This window comes from Drosophila suzukii, chromosome 3, assembly GCF_043229965.1.
Source record: "Drosophila suzukii chromosome 3, CBGP_Dsuzu_IsoJpt1.0, whole genome shotgun sequence".
Classification (NCBI taxonomy): Eukaryota; Metazoa; Arthropoda; class Insecta; order Diptera; family Drosophilidae; genus Drosophila; species Drosophila suzukii.
The window spans coordinates 14384786-14401887 of record NC_092082.1 but is presented as its reverse complement, the minus strand read 5'-3'; the positions used below and the strand labels follow the sequence as shown (position 1 = coordinate 14401887).

General features: G+C 43.0%; 3 protein-coding genes across 7 annotated transcripts in view; all 3 read left to right on the top strand.

The window, feature by feature from the left end:
- NT1 (Neurotrophin 1) overlaps window positions 1-17102 on the top strand; it is a 128497-nt gene that overhangs the window by 76760 nt on the left and 34635 nt on the right. The window contains exons 1-7 of one of the 5 annotated variants that reach the window (XM_036816193.3): window positions 1171-1435; window positions 3660-4165; window positions 4373-5283; window positions 5507-5638; window positions 6140-6286; window positions 6352-6937; window positions 7029-7617. The exons of 1 other annotated variant lie outside the window; for it this stretch is intronic. In XM_036816193.3, coding sequence (XP_036672088.3) covers window positions 3710-4165; window positions 4373-5283; window positions 5507-5638; window positions 6140-6286; window positions 6352-6937; window positions 7029-7481 — 2685 coding nt within the window. In that variant the 5' untranslated portion in view covers window positions 1171-1435; window positions 3660-3709 and the 3' untranslated portion in view covers window positions 7482-7617. 3 more of the 5 variants (XM_070996117.1, XM_036816192.3, XM_070996118.1) reach the window with 3 other exon arrangements.
- Window positions 9310-10864, top strand: LOC118877225 (uncharacterized). Its single transcript, XM_036814650.3, has one exon. It carries the CDS (start codon window positions 9374-9376, stop codon window positions 10793-10795), a length of 1422 nt encoding a protein of 473 aa, XP_036670545.3. The 5' UTR covers window positions 9310-9373; the 3' UTR covers window positions 10796-10864.
- On the top strand, window positions 12046-13051 carry LOC118877380 (pupal cuticle protein Edg-91). The gene is made up of 2 exons (XM_036815941.3): window positions 12046-12374; window positions 12663-13051. The coding sequence occupies exons 1-2, from the start codon at window positions 12128-12130 to the stop codon at window positions 12734-12736; spliced, it is 321 nt and encodes a 106-aa protein (XP_036671836.2). The 5' UTR covers window positions 12046-12127; the 3' UTR covers window positions 12737-13051.

Here is a 17102-nt window from a genome sequence, read left to right as displayed (position 1 = left end):
CGAGTCAAAGTCGCTGCACAGTGGGGTGCAAAACGATTTAAACTAATTAACTTTGGCTAGGATAAGCTTAGTCAATGACTCTGCAACGGTATTGATTTTATGTACAAGTTTTGTGTTTTAATATTAATTTAAATGAGTACTCAAGTAGGAAACTGAAAAAAATAATAAAAGGAGCTAAAGTATTTGAGGCCTATTTTGTATAGATTCTAAATAAATTCCAATTATTTACTGCTAATATAATATTTAATACATAAAACATATTGATTTTTACACATATCATTTTTTTTCTGGACATCTTTGTTATGTTTTGTGGTAAAGATTATTTTAATTTATATAAAATTTCATTAAAAATAGTTGATAATCCAATACTAAACATGTTTGGCATTACATTTCATACAGGATTACCACTTAAAGGCAATGAATTTAATGCCAAGTTGCGTTTGTTTATGTCTTTTCATTTCTTCAATTAACTTACTTAGTTTCGTTCCACTGTTCGCTGGCTGACAAATAGGCGGAGGCGCTAACAACCTGCCCAAAGTTGCCACCGAGGGCAGTTTTTTGAAAAACGAAAGTGCCGCGGCTACGAAATTAATTTTCTTTCCTCAACTTTAGGGGCTGAACCTCGCGGGTGGGCGTGACCAATGAAGTGATCAAAGTGTTTTTCATAGCTAATGATGCCGATAGAAAGCAGTTTGAACACACCGTTTTGCATGCTTCCGTTTTTCGGCAATTCGCTTCCTGACCCACTGCCAAAAAACAAATGACTTAAGACACAAACTGGGCGGGCGACTCTGCTTCAAAATTTGAAAAAATATATAGGCAAACTTCCGCATTAAACGTTAATAGATACAACATGTAAAATATGCAAATCTAAGCCAACCAACGGTTCATTGAACTTGCGAACTGCACAAGAAATGCAATTTGCCGATGCGCAAACACGCAGCAAAGTTGGATTTACAGCAACGGGTCCAGAACGCCAACTAAACCAAAGACGCAGCAGCAACAGCAGCAGCAAAAACCGCATCAGCAGCAGCAGAAGCAGCATAAGCAGCAGTTAAAGAAGCAGTAAGCAGCAGTTGAGGCAGCAAATCAGTCTGCGGCGAGTGTTGAAAGCGTTAAGACGTAGCAGGCGGAAAAAAGCTGGCCCAAAAGCGAAACGAAGGTGAATGCCAGCCTGCCAGCGCTCAAGAAGTGTGGCAAAGTAGAAAATCTGTTAATTAAGGCGCGTGTGAAAAGTGTGAAAATCAGCATACGGACTGAAAATCAGCAAAGAGCCCATAAAAAGTGAAAATTATCTGTTCAAAGTGGAGTGGAGTGAAATAAAAACTCGGTTCTTGCGCCGCAACAGGAAATAATCGGTGACCAAAGCTACAGAAGATTGTGGAAGGGAGCGGCTTGGCAGAAGAACAGTGGTCCAAAGTCGAGCTGATCTGAGGTGATTTCTTGAGCTCAGCCTCGTTTTATAAATTAATCATACAAGATAAAAAAGAGCGCAAAGCAGAGAACAAGAAACAAAATCGAAATTGGAATTTTAAAATAGCATTTTATTTATGTGTGTGTGTGTGTGTATTTTAGCCAAATATGTGAAATGGAAACAACTTTCTAAAAAAAATCGTTTACTCACAACACAACGACGCACAAAAATTTGAATTCTTTTTATTCTTTACGCCCGAGGAAATTGTGTCAGTCCGAGCTGTTTAAGGTGTGCATGTGCGTGTGTGTGTTTATTTATAAATGAGTTGCGCTTTTCGGCGGTCGTCAAGTTTGTGTCTTAAGTCTTTCGTTTAGGGCCCGGTAAAATGCTTTGGTTTTAGGTGGGCAAACCCATATTGAAGAAGATATCGATCCCCGGATTGGTCTAATAGATCTCAACAGCTGTGGTTCACTAGCTAGTGGTTCAGCGGGTTCGCTTACTAGGTTAGTCGGTTAGCACCCAGTTGCTTCTGCCGAGGCTGCTTAGTAGGATTCTACGGCAGATTGTCAGTGCGACTTTCTTGCTAGACGCTTCGCTTTCCGATGTTTCTTCTCTCATTTGCAGCGCTTAAATTTGTTTTCTTTAATTCTTTTGGTATTTTTTTTGTGGACTGGCCTCGTTTCGTTTGTCTGCGCAACGCACGCAAATTACTAGTTAATTAACGAGAGATTGCATGCCAACTGCAGCATCTTCAAATGCATTTGCCATTCCCATTTTCGTCTGCAATTTGTATTTACTTTCTTGCAAATGGCACCCACGCTAAATTACTGGGATGCCTGGGAACCGAAATAATGGCCGGCATATATGGGAAACGGCTGCGACTTATTGGCTTAATTTGATTTATTGCAGCGCGCCGCTTTCCCAGTGGTAGAAAAAACATTTCTACTATATATGTATATGCAAAGGCCACACAAAAACCAGAAGCGCCGCCATCTATCCCCCCCACCCCCTTTTCGTAGGATCCATTAGCGGGGTCTTCTGTGCAGGTGTGCGAGATAAATTAAAGACATCGAGCCTGCTCCATGACAACGGCAGCATCCTCACGTTCGAGCCGCACCGCAAACTGTGCACATCATTTCATTCAATTATTTGCCTTGGGTGCCGTTGCCTGGCTCAAAAGACGCGAATCTCAACTCGCCAATCTCCTCCGGGCCCACGTCTGCCATAAGTTTTCATGCTTGGCCTTGGCTGCCTTTTCTAAACTGTCAACTGTTTGCCATCGCCGTTGCAGCCAAATTTTCACTTTTCATCTGCACAAAAGGTCACAGCATTGCCGCTTCTCCAGCCAAACATCGATGCAGCTGCTATAGACATTGCCTCGGAGGAGTTTTCTTGGCCTGGGTGTAGTTAGCATTCAGATTTGTCGGCTCCTTGGGGTAGCCATACCAACTAAGTATATAAATAACAAAGTAAGGAAAGAAAGAAAGACTTTCCTTTGCGCCCAAAACATTTGCATAGAATGAGAAGTGAAAACCAAGTTCATGGAGGGAAGCTAGTTTAGACTAACAAATGTCTTCATCATGAAGATAGGAAGTTAAGGCCTAGTCAAATCAATCACACGACCTAAGAGGGAAGCTCTTTAAGCCTAACAAATGTCTTTATCATGATGGGAGGAAGTTAAGGACCAGTCAAATCAATCACACGACCTTTGTTGCCTCGCCTTATTACCGGTAAAACGGCCAGTTTAGTCAAGAGTCATAACCCCTTGCACAAAAATAGCCATAAAATGGGGGAAAATGGGTAGAAATAACATCAACCAGAGCAGCTTCAGGTGCTTCACGCCTTGTTGGGCAGTCAACTGAGATGACAGTGAAGATCATGATGACGACGCCGATGGCTGAGTGCGATTACCTAAAGCCGGAGACGACCGTGCTGCTGTAATAACCTGGCTAAGATGGTTATGGCTATTGCTCCGCAGACGTAATAGTCAACGCTCATGTTAATGACTCTTGCTTTCGATGGAAAGCCGAAAATGTGAATGCTTTTGAATTGCCAGGCCAAATCTAAGAATAAACCATAAGTAAATTGTTTTTTTGAAAGCGTTCGAGTGTCTTTGGGTGCAGGCATAAATAAACAATTAGCCAGCTGTCATTGTTCCGTTTGCAATGTGGAAAATTAAAACCAACTTAATAACCGCCAGTGACCGCCCCCCTGTACTTACTTTCCTTTGCCTCGTAATTTTCAGACGGCTGCAGAAATTAAAAACAAAGCCAAGAAAACAAAGCCAGAGTGAAAATGAAAGCTGGCCGCACCTTTGGCTGCCTTTTCTGGGCCCTGCTCTATTGTGTGCTCTATCTGGATCTGGTCAGTGGGAATTCCCCCGACGATGAGCTGTTGGACTTTGATTTTGCGGACTCCAAGGATCCTGCTCCAGAGGACTGGCAGTTGGATGATCTGGAGGAGGCCCAACAGGCGGAGGAGGCCGACAAGAAGTTGGAGTCCAATATGCTGGACTTTAGTGTGGATCTTGATGAGCCGGAACCGGAGAAACAACTGCCACCCTTCGATTGGCGGGAAAGGGTCTTGAGAAATGCCCTGGCCAAAGCTTTGGCCGATGAGGGGTTGCGACAGAAGTTCGTTGAGGTGATGCCCATTTTGAGGGTTCTTTCTTCCCAGCAGCGATTGGCCCTATCCGCTTTGATTTCGGCACAGATGAATGCCAAAAAGGGGCATGAACTGAAGTTTGAACAGGTGAGTTTCAGGTACTAATATTTTAAATGAACTTAAGCCAATCGGCTTACGAAGTCTATAAAAACTTTTGGCAAATAATTTTAACAAAATTCAATTTGTTATAAAACTATAGCCATCACCTGTACCCATATTTTACATCCCGTTTAAAAATCTAAATAATCATATTAGTTATATTATTCATAATACATATTCGTATGGTTCCTTCAGGTTCGAATGATGTTTGGCAATGACAAAAAGCTTCTGCTGCCCATAGTCTTTGACATTGCAAATCTCATAAAGAGTTCCACCCGCAAGTACATTAATCTGGGTTCCGACTTGGCCTCTGCTGCCCTTTTTGACACACGCATCAGTCGTCGAGGAGATGATTTGACTGCAGAGGAGTCCCAAAAAGATGACCAAGTGGGCACCATTGCCGTGAGTGTGGAGCCAAAGGAGGATCCTGCTGAGGAGGAGCAATCGGAATCCCTAGAGGACTTCTTTGATGAGATGGGTGCTGAGGTGCTCGATCCACAGATGATCAATGAGGCACTGACGGGCGATCTTCATGGCAACGAAACCAAGTCCCCGAAACCGGAAAGTCATGGGCAAAGAGTTCGGCGATCGGCTAATGAGTTTGTCCACAAACTAACTCGAGCCGTGCCAGCTTCTGTGAGTGAGCAGCAACTTTTGGGTGGCATTGCTGGACGGACCATCAAACTGAACACCACGGCTTTTCAACTGCCAAGTAGCCAGGAGGAGGAGGAGCAGTTGGCTTCCGCTAATGATGGCCAATCGTCATATGCAGAGGTGGAGGATCTGGCTTTTGCAGGTCTTAATGGCACCGAAATTCCCCTGAGTGCCGATGAGAGATTGGATCTGCAACGAAATAGCGGTGAGGAGACTGAGGAACCTCTACCCAGTCCCGAGGAACTAATTGCCGGACCTCGTTATCGCCTGGGAAAGAGACCATTGCCGGGTCAAAAGTCGGGAGCTCCCATTAAACGGAAGAGGGTATCATCTTCTGTGAGGGGAAGACCCAAGACGGCTGCCAGTTCCCACAAACCCGTGATAACACCAGCCCACAAGAAATGCGAACGATTCACCAGCAACATGTGCATCCGCACCGACGACTATCCGCTGTAAGATCCCCGTAGCTAGTTGGTGAGCGGTTCTCCCGGGTTCCTGGTTCCGGTCCATAGTCCTTAGTCCTAGTTTAGTCTGAATTTTAGTCCTAATAAACAGTAATTTATTAAACTCACTTGCCCAACGTTCCCTTGCACTTATGCTTAGTTGATCGGTTTTGGTTAGAGTTGTTAAACGAAAAAGCAGTTGGAAACTGTATATATTATCTTGAAATCTCAGTGAACAGATCATGGGCAGCATAAGGCGCCACAAGAATGCCATGTCCGCCCTTTTGGCCGAGTTCTACGATAAGCCCAACAATAATCTGGAGTTTGGAGACGACTTCGATGACTTCAGCCTAAGCAAAAAGAGGTAAGTGGAAAGAGATGGGAAATGGAAAGGTTTGTCTGTGCGAGGAATATAAAAGCTTTTCTGAAACTCTGAAATCCGATTTAAAGAATTTATTGCTAGACCATAAAACGATATTTTTGAAATTTTACAAGGACGTTGATATCGGTTTTATTAGTCACATAAAATGTAGAAACACTGGTCAAAGTTAAGATAGCTTAAACAACAGTCAAAATATTTCGTTTTACCTTTATTCCAGTAAAAGTTAAAACAAAACGTTTTAGGTTTCACAATAAACGTGGCAAATAAAAGAATATCAATTTCAATATTTTCTTTCTGAATAAAATTAATAAAGTTAAATTAATTGTATTTATTTATACCAAATTAAAATTCAGTATTCAGCTATAAAGCTTTCATGAAAACCAATTTTATAAAAAAGTGGCTCACTGAATAATTGGATTAACGAAAAGATTAATGTTATTATTAACTTAACTAAATAGTAATTTATTTTGATTTCCTTTACAGGCGTGAAGATGAAGGCAGTGCAGGTGGGATGTGCCAGAGCGTGGTGCGTTACGCCCGGCCCCAGAAGGCGAAATCCGCTTCGGGAGAGTGGAAATACATAGTGAACACTGGTCAGCACACGCAAACCTTGCGACTGGAAAAGTGCAGGTGGGTGTTAATGGGTTTTCACTTCAGGAAATTGCATTATTAACTTGTAATCTTTGCATCCCCAGCAATCCCGGCGAGAGCTGTTCCTACCTGGCGCAGACTTATCGCTCCCACTGCTCACAGGTGTACAACTACCACCGACTGCTGAGTTGGGACAAAGTTCGTGGTCTCCATGTGGATATTTTCAAGGTGCCCACCTGTTGCTCCTGCCAGGTGGATGGTTATCGGCAGCAGTTCCCACCGCTCTCCTCCATCCAGGCCAAGGATTACTCTCCGTTGGCCAACACCCATGCGAATCACAATGGTTATAGCACCATCAACGAAGAGGATCTGGACTATGCGGATGAGAGCGAGGAGGACGAACTGGGTCTGCGGTATCCTTCATTTAACAATCGAGAGACCAATGAGCTGTACTCCAGCAGCAACAAGGTGCGAGTGAAGCTGCCTGGTGTAAGCACCAGTGTGGGTCCCTATCTCAGTCCCCCAGATGATGACGAGGATCGCTATAGCAGCTATAAGAGCTCCAGTTCCGGAGCAGGATCAGGATCCAAGAAGTATTACAGCCAGGTGGGCCGCCGGCGGCCCCAACAGCACTCAGAGGCTCGTCTGGACTTGGATTTGGCGCCGAGCGAGACGCATGCGGACCAAGAGGTAAACCTTTTTGCTGGCCCACCAAACGGCGGTGCAGAGAAGCCGCGTGTACCGCTCAATCGCAAGCGTATTTATGCCTCCACCCACACAGCCCCCACCACCGCAACATCATCAGCATCATCAGCAGTATCATCCTCAGTACTACCATCAGCCGCAGGAGAAGCTGCCGTCCGCCTACGATTTCCACAGACCACAAGTCTACCAGCCCGAACGGGAACAGCTGCCCTTAGCCCGGAATTCGTCGCCAATTCCGGCCAGTCAGTCGGTGGTGGCTTCTTCAGCGGTGCCTCTTCCTATGCCGCCCATGCCCATCAAGCAGGTGCCAACGCAGTTGCACCACCAACCATTGCACCACCCACAGCTGCACCACCAGGCGGCCGGCAGCAAGGTGCCAGCAAATCGCGACCCCGCTTCTATGCACCACCAGCCAGCACCACCACGACGAGCTACTCAATGGTTGCCGGCGGCCCAGCGGCGTCACTTTCGACCGAGCACACCACTCAGTCGACGGCACAACCACAACCGCCGGCCGTCTATCCAGTGAGTCCGATCTTCCCCAGCGGCGGGGCCAACGAGATGTCGGGCAAGAGGATCAACTACAATTACCATCCCATTATCGATTTCTTCGAGAAGAATCGCAGGGCTGAGGCGGCGGCTACAGTTAATCCCCCGGTGGCGGAAGAATCCAGGATAGTGGAGCAGCGCATATATCCTCAGAATAATCCCAAATCTCAAAATGGCATGGGCATGGGCATGGAGAGCATCGCTGGAGTGTACCAACATCCCATTCCGGTGCCCAAATCTCACGAGCGGCGGATGGGTTTCAGGGCGAATAACGGTGGTGTGGGTGGTGCAGGTGCTGTGGGTGGTGGTGCTGTTGGTTTCGCCAACGATAACGCCTGGCTGCCCATGGTTGTGGAGTAGCTTTAGTCGCATGAGTCCATCAAAGTCCTCCAAGTCCTCCAAAAACCCGATAAATCTAACGTATTAACGCTGTAGTCTCTGCCGTTCTCGCCGGGAGCCTAACATTGTAGTTTGTCCAGCTGGCTCCTAATCTCATCCCCAACCCACTCTAATTTATAACCAACTATGTTTATTTATTTATTTATTTTGTAGTGTGTAGTGCAAAAATTAAGATATGTCCTCGTTGTTGGGGAGGTTCAATTGGTCGAAAGCTTGGTTGAATTGTCGCAAGAGTTTTAGCAATAAACATAATTTATTGAAATCTTAAAATGTGTTTTTAGTCAAGTTGTTGGACTGTGTGCATTTACATTTTGCACTCACTGTGCTGCTGTTAACATTCAAGCCACTGTTATTGGTTTCGAATGAAATAATTTGTGGCATCTTTTAGGCGCCTGTTAAAATGTTAATAAAATGCGCATGCGCAACAGCTTTACTATTAAAAGAGCTGTTTAATTTTATTGGTAATAAAAACTTGCAATAAATAAATGTATTCAAGTGCACAGTCTTAAAAACTTAACGGCAACTATTATACAGTACTTAAATAGGGTGTTAAAAATAATAAATACCAACAAATTTGCGGCTTAATTTAAATCTAGGCTTGAGAATTTTATTACGAATCTCTTTTTAGCGTTTTTTATTTTATTTGTTTTTTTACCAGCAAATAAAAGTTAAAGAATTTTGTTCCCATTACGAGACAACAAAGAAAACATTTTGTTTGTAACACAAAAACCAGCTCATGAATATATGTATTATTCCTTTTCAATATTCCCACCGCAGCATACAAATATTGTCTATAAATCATGCCCATCTAAAGACCCCATTAATCCCCAAATATTTAAAGCAACCAAATTAAATGACCAGTGCATAAATTATTTCACCGTTCGTTTTGCCTTTCGCCCAAATGACACAAATACAAAATTTCAGTGGCTTTCGGCGAAGTTCAAGTTGAGGGTCAAGTGGCGAGGCGCTAATGAGATACGAGACCGCGAAAATAAAAACACTTACCCACACGATCGAAAACTGAATTCCAACTAGAAACTAGTTTCTGCAGGCTAGCCACAGAGCCAGAAAGTTGCAATGTGCCAAACCACCGCAGTGGTGCGCGTATGCAAAGTGGGTTTCTAAAGCGAAACGGGGCTTAAACTTCGACTTTGACCAGTTATAACACTGGACGTTGAACGTTGCAGCCTGCAACGTCACTTCGTCGGGCCAGTTTCGCTTTCATTTGCTACCGAAGCTAACAAACGACCGATGACGACGACGATGACGATTACAAAGACATCCATCTCGTCACGAAAGATAGAAAGAAAGAAAGAAAGGCTGGCGATCAAACTGGAAAATTGGAAAAACGGCGAGGAAATTTTATAAAGGCCCAATGATAGCACACTTGCTGCACAGTTGTCTGTTGGCCGTCGAACGCGAAAGTGAAAAGTGGCATTTCCCCGACCTTGGGATAGTGAGAGTAAAAGTGCAATGGCAAGGCTCAGGATATTTTACCTGCTCCTCTTTTATTCCCAACTAAGTCAGGGGATCAAAGTGGATAGTCCCGGGAAGGAAGGAGTCTCTAGTACAACCATAACTCCTCCTGTTTATAGGGTATCTAAACCTGAACCTAAACAGCATGAGAATAGAGTTCCTCCCCATCTGCAGGACATAAGACCTGGCTATGTGGACGATGATGCGGGGGATGTGATCAGGATTATTGAGCCTCCTCAACATTTTCAGCAGCTGAAGCGACTGCGGCAGAGGCAACCCTCCAATCCTCCTGTGGTCTGGGAACAGCCTAGAAAACTGGCCAATAATAGGGTTAAGATAATACCCCAAGGAGACCTGCTTACCCAGGAAACTCAGCTACAAGGCGGCCCCAATCAGCTGCAAATACCCATGGAAATCCTGGCCTCTGTAAGAAAAACAGAGCGTTTATTGCAAAGACAGAGGCAAAAGTTACCTTTAGTAAGACAACGTCATATCCAGAGGCAAAGTCATACCTTAATAGCCCAAAAAACCCTCGAACAGCAGCTCTACCATCGTGGCCAACAGCAAAGGCTAAGAGCAGTTTTGAGTCGCAATCAAGAGCACAAGAGGAGTAAGAGAAATAGGAGGAGTGTCTTAAAGGAAAAAAAGGAACCCTATGATGTGCAAAAAGGCCTGAAGCTGGTGGCTCACATAGGGGATCTACTGAAAAATGCCACGCAGTATTTACCCGACGACGAGGTCACCAACGAGGTGAAGAGGTCACCTGCAATCACCTGCGGCAATGCAACCAACTGCGATGCTAATCGGCGACGTCGCCAAAGACTTTTTAAGCAGCAAGCCAAGTCAGCAGAGCGGGAAAAATTAAAGGAGAGGCGGCGGTTCAACTTCCGGAACGAGGCAGCCACGACAATAACAACCACTGGCAAATCGGTGTTTTCAAGTGCCAATTCGGTGGCGGAAACTTCCGCAACTCCGCTGGCCAGTCGCCTGGTGAATTCACGCAAATCCAAATCGCCAAATAACAACCCCAACTTGGGCCGCCGCGATGACTCCATACTCTATGCGGATGTAATGACGAATATACGCAATTTGTGGCAGGAGCATGATCTTTCGGCGGGTCCAAAGTTTGTTGCACCTGGCGAGGTGGCCAACAACACGGATTATCGCGCCTTGGATGTGTATCTCAAGGAGCTGGATGACTTGGCCAAAAAGTTACCCACAGTGGTTCCCATTACCGGTTTGAATAAAGAGGAATTGCAGAGGCCCACGCCCACTCCCAGTTGGTATCTCATCAATTCGGAGGGGGGAATCTTCGAGACCCGGCTGGATAGTCAAACCAAACCCTCCTCATCGCTATTCCATCGATTCCCCGACATGCCCAACCAAAATCAGAGTGTGTCCACATTGGACCTGGAGTAAAACGTGGCTCTTGAGTGTTTAACTAGTTGTTATTTATTTATTTACAAAGAATAAAGTATTATTAATGAAAGAGAATATTAAAAAAAACTTATTTAATGGAAAAATGTTTGTTTAAATATGTAACTAATCATTTTCAAAATCTAGTCTTGCCTTGTTATTGATTTTGACTTGCGTGTTTTTAAGGTAAGCTAGTAGAATATAATTTAATTATTTTTAAATAATTAACCGTGAAACCCTAGAACCCTTTACCTCACCTCTTTCAATGCTAAATCTCCGTGGATTCTTGCTGGCCAACCAAGCATTTAGCCCGGCTAATTACAACGGCTCCCAACTCAAGTCACAAGTTCTTGGCTAATGCGGCAATTTAGATAAGCCCAAACTGGCAATTAGCCCCGAGCTTGAGCCCGGGCTGCCAAACGTGCGAAACGCATTGTCCAAATCCCTGACCCCGCCAAACATGCAAAGTTGTGAGAAGATTTTCGGGGCAATTAGCAGGGTCTTCGGGTGGCTCAGATGAAGCGGAAGAAAATCAACCTGACCTCACTGTATTACAGGGGAAACAGATCTCTCGGATGAGACTAGTTTTCGGATTCTTGGCTAGTTTTTAATGGGGATCCCATCTCTATTCTTGGAACATTTTCATTTCCACATTCGTTTTTTTTTTGGCGACTAAACCTAGTCTAGCGTATTTGGGCGGCGTTTTTTTTTTATGGGATTAGAATGTTGTTCAGCCACTTTGACAAAGAGTTATTTAATTTATAGAGCTTGTGTTGGGTTTTTATGATTATTATTTCGTGTGTTGGCGGGGTGAGAGATAAATTAGAGTGGAACGTTTGGTAGGGTAGAGCAATCGGTGCGCATTATGTAACCAAATTAATTCCTGGCCTTTAGGGAAAAGAAGACGGGGCACTGCCCATTGCGACATTGACCCCACTGATCACAGTGGGCGGAGTGGGCTGTGGGTGGCAAGAGAAAAACAAGCAAACAAACATATAAGTTGGCCCAAAGCATTGTAATTAGTAGTCGGTCATGCAAGAAATAGAAGCCTGCCCCGAAAGCCCCCCTCTTGGCCAATTCATTGATGTTTGGCGGGGTTTTCTTTGGATTGTTAGAAGCACACGCAGCTGGAGTCGCCCAAATTGGAGGGGGAAAACCGTTTTTCGCTTAGACAATTGTTTTGTCGCTGCGCATTGATGGCAATGCAAGAATCGCCTTTTGGCCATTATAAAAGCCCACTGCACGCTCCCAGCGTCAGTCAGTCATTTGCTGTAAGCCCCGAGTGGCCTTTCCATTTGCACCGTTTGTTGTAAATCCGCTGTAAAACCCACCAAGATGTTCCAAGCCAGATCCGTTTGCCTCCTGCTCGCCCTCTGCCTTTTGGCCATGTTCTTGGCCGGATGCGAGGCACGCCCACAGGAGGGTCGAGAGGAGGGCGGCGACCAGGAGGTGAATGTGGAGGCCGAGGAGAAGGATCTCGAGGGAGCCGCTTCATTTGGATACGGATACTACTCATCGCCCTACCTGGGAGGCTACTACGGCGGATATTGGCCGCATTACAGTGGCAGTTACTATGGAATTGGTAAGAGATTGAGATAGTAAAAGGAAGGATATCCTAAAGTCAGCTGGATTAATAAGTTAAATTGGAAAACAATTTTCAAAAGGAGCACATTAACTATATATTTTCTAAATTCAAAGTTTGCTGTTCAAATATTCTATTAAATTATTATTACGTTGAAGAATTTAGTAAACCTATATACATTTCAGCATTGTTAATGTTACCATCCAAAATTTAAATATATTTTTGACTGGGATCCCATGAAACTAGTTCTTAAAGATCGCGTATAATATTTCTGAAATCCATCCGCAGGTTATCCTTACTACGGAGGCTATGGAGGATACTACGGACACCATCACCACGGACACTATGGACACTACTTCTAGGAAGGGTTCTTCAGCCCTCTCTTACAAATAACAATAGTTTCAGCCTCAGTAGAACTTTATCAGCACCAGACGTCTACCAGCACTAGCTCGAATAGAAGGAATTAAGTAGCGATTTAGAAGCCAACAAAGATAGCATTAATAGCCAGCACTAGCCTCAATAGCCAGACGATGCGTTCTTGACCGGATGGCGAACAGATTAACTGCACTGCCCCATTGCGCAAGGATAATTGCTTTAATTAAGCAGAAAATCACAAAAAAAAAGAGTACAACCAACTAAATATTACATAAATAAATGTTATACTTTGTACAAATTAATGCCTGCGTGTTTGATGGCTACTGTTGATTGTTTTAGTTTTACTCTTAGCTCGCTGGGTGCTCGTTATTTTATGCCATCGTTAAAACAGACATATAGCGCCCCAGCTAATTAGCAATTCAAATGGAGGCAAAAAAGCATCGGCTTTATATCGCTGGCCTAATCTAATTAATAGGAGATTTTTTTATTTCAGAATTAAATTATCTGTACAAATTGCCAAAAACTGATGCAAAAGTTCGGCCATAAATGGTTGGCAATAAACCACCAATAAGCTGTAGAAAAGTACGAGTGTGTCTCAGTTTTTTGACTTCTGTTGTGCCACACTGCGAATGCGTAATTTATGAGTGGAATGCTATAAATCGCCCAAGAAGAGCGGGCATTGTGTAAGCCAAGTGTCTCAGATCAGATTCTCGAAATAAAACCGCTAAGACTATTTGTCTTGATCGAATTTTGACAGGCAACAATCGGATATTGGAAGTCAGACTTCAAGTCCGAAAGGTCACGGAAGTGACGGACAATGGACATCGAAGATTAACAGCCGGCAGACGGCGGCGATGGTGCGACAATAATCGTTCGACTTCACAGAGGAACCTTTGCATAAATTTCGATTCTCCGATCTAAGGTTATTCGGTAGCAGAGAAACGAAATTCTCCACTTGACCTCTGCTTTGACACTTTTCTTTTTGGCTTACAAATGTCAAAATCAAGAAAGTTTCATCGCTCATCGATTCCTATTCATACTTTGATGGCCAGCTATATCTTTGGACAATAATAGCGTTAAATTGGCTATTAAAAGATCGTTCAGCATTTCATTGTTGATCTGAAGCGTGACTAAGCTCAAAATATTGCTTAAATATGATTATTATTTATTCATCAATCTGAAATGACTCACTTGAGATCTTGATATCGTTAAAAAATCTTTGCCAAAATAGATGCTAAACTTGTTTTAATTAGAGTTGGGAGACTTTTGTCTGGTCGGCTTGCCTTTGTGGCTAAATAAATTAAGTCAGCTGACGCTAACACGGACATTCATTGCACTTTCTCACAGTCCCTGAGTTTTGCCATTTGGTTTCTCTAGATCATTTAGTTTTCTCGGCTCATAAATCACTTGGCCATAGACCAAAAATTATCGAACTGATGATTTGGTTAATTGTTTGTTTGTTTTAGTTGATTTTACCCAAAGCACTTTGCGTTTCGTTGACGTTTTTTCCACTTTTTATAACTTTCATTAGTTCATTCAAATCAAAGGTATTGGAATTCATTGAAAATCGTGGCTCCATTGTTGAGCGGAAAAACCATTCGAAATATATCTTTGTTATTTTTTTCAGCTGACTTATTGTATCTTGTGTGGTATTTCATTTGGGCAACGGACACTCGAGTTCAAGTGCACTAGTTGAGAGAAGTAGAGCACAGTGGTTCGGGTTGAATAAACCTTGAGATAATTTCATAAGATGAGGTAAGATATTAAAATTAAGATGATTCACAAAGATCCTGATATGAATCACATTTGCTGACCGATATAGTTTGAATTTAAAATTCAATAACTTGTTCTTTAACTTGCAGACCTTTGGAAATCCCGCTTTTTTTTTAATTTACATGATTGAAACCTGCTTGCCCCACTGTGCATAGCGATCTAGTAATTTGATTTGTATCCGAGTATTTGCTTGTTTACCCATGCGTGGGTCGCTTTATATCTCAATTAGATGCTAAGACGATCATCATTAGCGGACCCTGTGGCGACTGCATTCAAAATGCAGCCAGCACTTGATGCGATAATAATTTCAGTACAGTAAATTATCAATCTATATGCCGATGGCATTAATTCCCCTTACCCGTCAGCGCGGACGGCTTAAAGGTGTCGCAATCTGGCCTCAACTTCAGCAGTCGCAGCTTGAGAAGTTCCTGCTGCGACAGGTTCGTGTCTTAAGTCTTTCGTCTTTCGTGGAATTAACATGTCAAGCACGTATTGTATTATTTCAGGTTGAACAACAATCCCTATCCGCAATGTTGTGGCAGTCGATTCTTCCTTGCCACCAAGGTCGCTGCGGCTTAAACGCACTTGAACCCTTGAAAATAATACACTGAAAGAATATTTTTCTTTGTGAAAATTTATAACATTTTTTTTTAAATCTGCTAATAAATAAATTATTTTTATATATTACAAGTTTAAATATTTATCAGCTGTTTTTGTCATAATTTACAAGAAGTATAGATTCCGATAGATAGATATCACTTATGGAATTTTCTCTGCAATGGCATCCTGGGTTCGGCCCTCAAAATTGGCCATTGAACTTGCGGCAAACTTGTTTTCCCCCAGCTTCTTATCGTTTCTGTGGCAGCTGCTGGCGTGGCTTTTGTGGTTAAGAGTCGAGGCAACTTGGCCGGATTGTAATGGTAAACATTTTGCATACCAAAGGCATTAAAGTCTTTCGGCTTTGACCTTGCCCAGTCCGATCTTCGCGTAGGTGAATAGAGCACAGCAGGGTGTTTCTTAATGTGTGTGGCATGCTCGACTTGGCATGAGGCAAGGGCGATCAATTGTGGCAGACCGACGCACCGAAAAGCCCGCTCCAAATGCAACTGACCAGAAACGAGACCGAATGAAGAGAATATCTAGGCTTTGGCGACTGCTCGTTATTTAATTTCCAGTCAAGCTCTTTAATTAGCTGTTAACTTCCGCAACATTTGCGGCAAAGAACGCTTGTCTTGTCTTGCCAAAAAAAAAAGGCGAAAACATTCAAACAAGCAACTCCCATCCAAGTATTTATTCATTGTGGGTGCGTTCAACGGCTGAAAGTGATTTATGAATGCCTGCTGAGCCATAAATATTTATGGCAATTGTTTCGCTTCGATTTGCTAAGCCATTTTAGGCTTTAATTAAAGTGCTTAGTACTGGGAACTAGTCTACAAGCTCCCTTGTCGGAAACTCGGTTCTCAGCCCAAAAACTAAATCAAAAGTTTCCATTAGCCAAGTTTAGAAGACGCCAAGTGCTGACAGGAAGTTCTCATCTCCAATTCTCGGTTCTAGCCATGAATTATGACCAAGTTTGACAAAGAGGCAACGAAGCGTTTTAGAAAGGCGAAATCCTGTGCCACTAAGGTCACATTCTGGTCCGATCTAGAGAGCCAGAACCCGTTCCCCAGTCACTTCCTCCTTTGTAACAGGATCAGCTTGGGATTCCATGTGCTGGCCATTAAGCGGGTATTCTGGTTCTCAGCCGTCGGATGCCTCGGCGACCTTGAGACGAGAGTGCAAAAAATCTGTTCAGATGTTCGTCGCCGTTGCTCTGAGCCCCGATCTCTGTGTAGGTTGCAATTAAGCTGAACTTGTTATGGTCCCCGGTTTCACTTCGGTTGCTCACCGCCGTTGGCTTTATGACCGAAAAAAAAGTGCTTAATGAAAACGAAGCGACATCCATTTCGGAAAGGCAGTGCCTCCCCAACTGCCCCCACTTTCAGCTAATCGCTCCGAAAGTTGTTATAAATTTGTCACTTAAATTCATTACAACGATTGGATCCATTGTCAGTCGCGTAATTAGATATTGATGAATGGGCCTTTGTGGGTGGTTCACAGTATCGGGTGGAGTATATGTGCTTTTATGGGAAAGTGGTGACGAATAATAATATTTTAGTAAATTCGGATTTTGTTACAAAAATATACAATATCACGCTTAGTTTTAGTATATAAAAATAATCTTTTTGCTTTTGATTTCATTGAGGAGATATATACGTTTCTTATATCTGGTAATGCATTTTTGTGATTTTGAAAATCACGACTTAATTAAATAAAACCTGTAAATTTATTTTTGACTTCTTATTGTGTAATTAAGTGCTTAAACATATTTAAAAATATATACTACTTGTCAAACACACATTTTTTAAACATGCATTTACGTATAAAAAAGTGGAGGTTATACCCTTGTAATAAACTCGCATTTTTAATTTATTATTAAATTTAATATCATTATTTTTAAAGGGTAACAAAATATGTACCTACTGAAATTTTCATCTTACATTAGTCATCCGTGATTCTTAATTTATTCTCGAATAATTT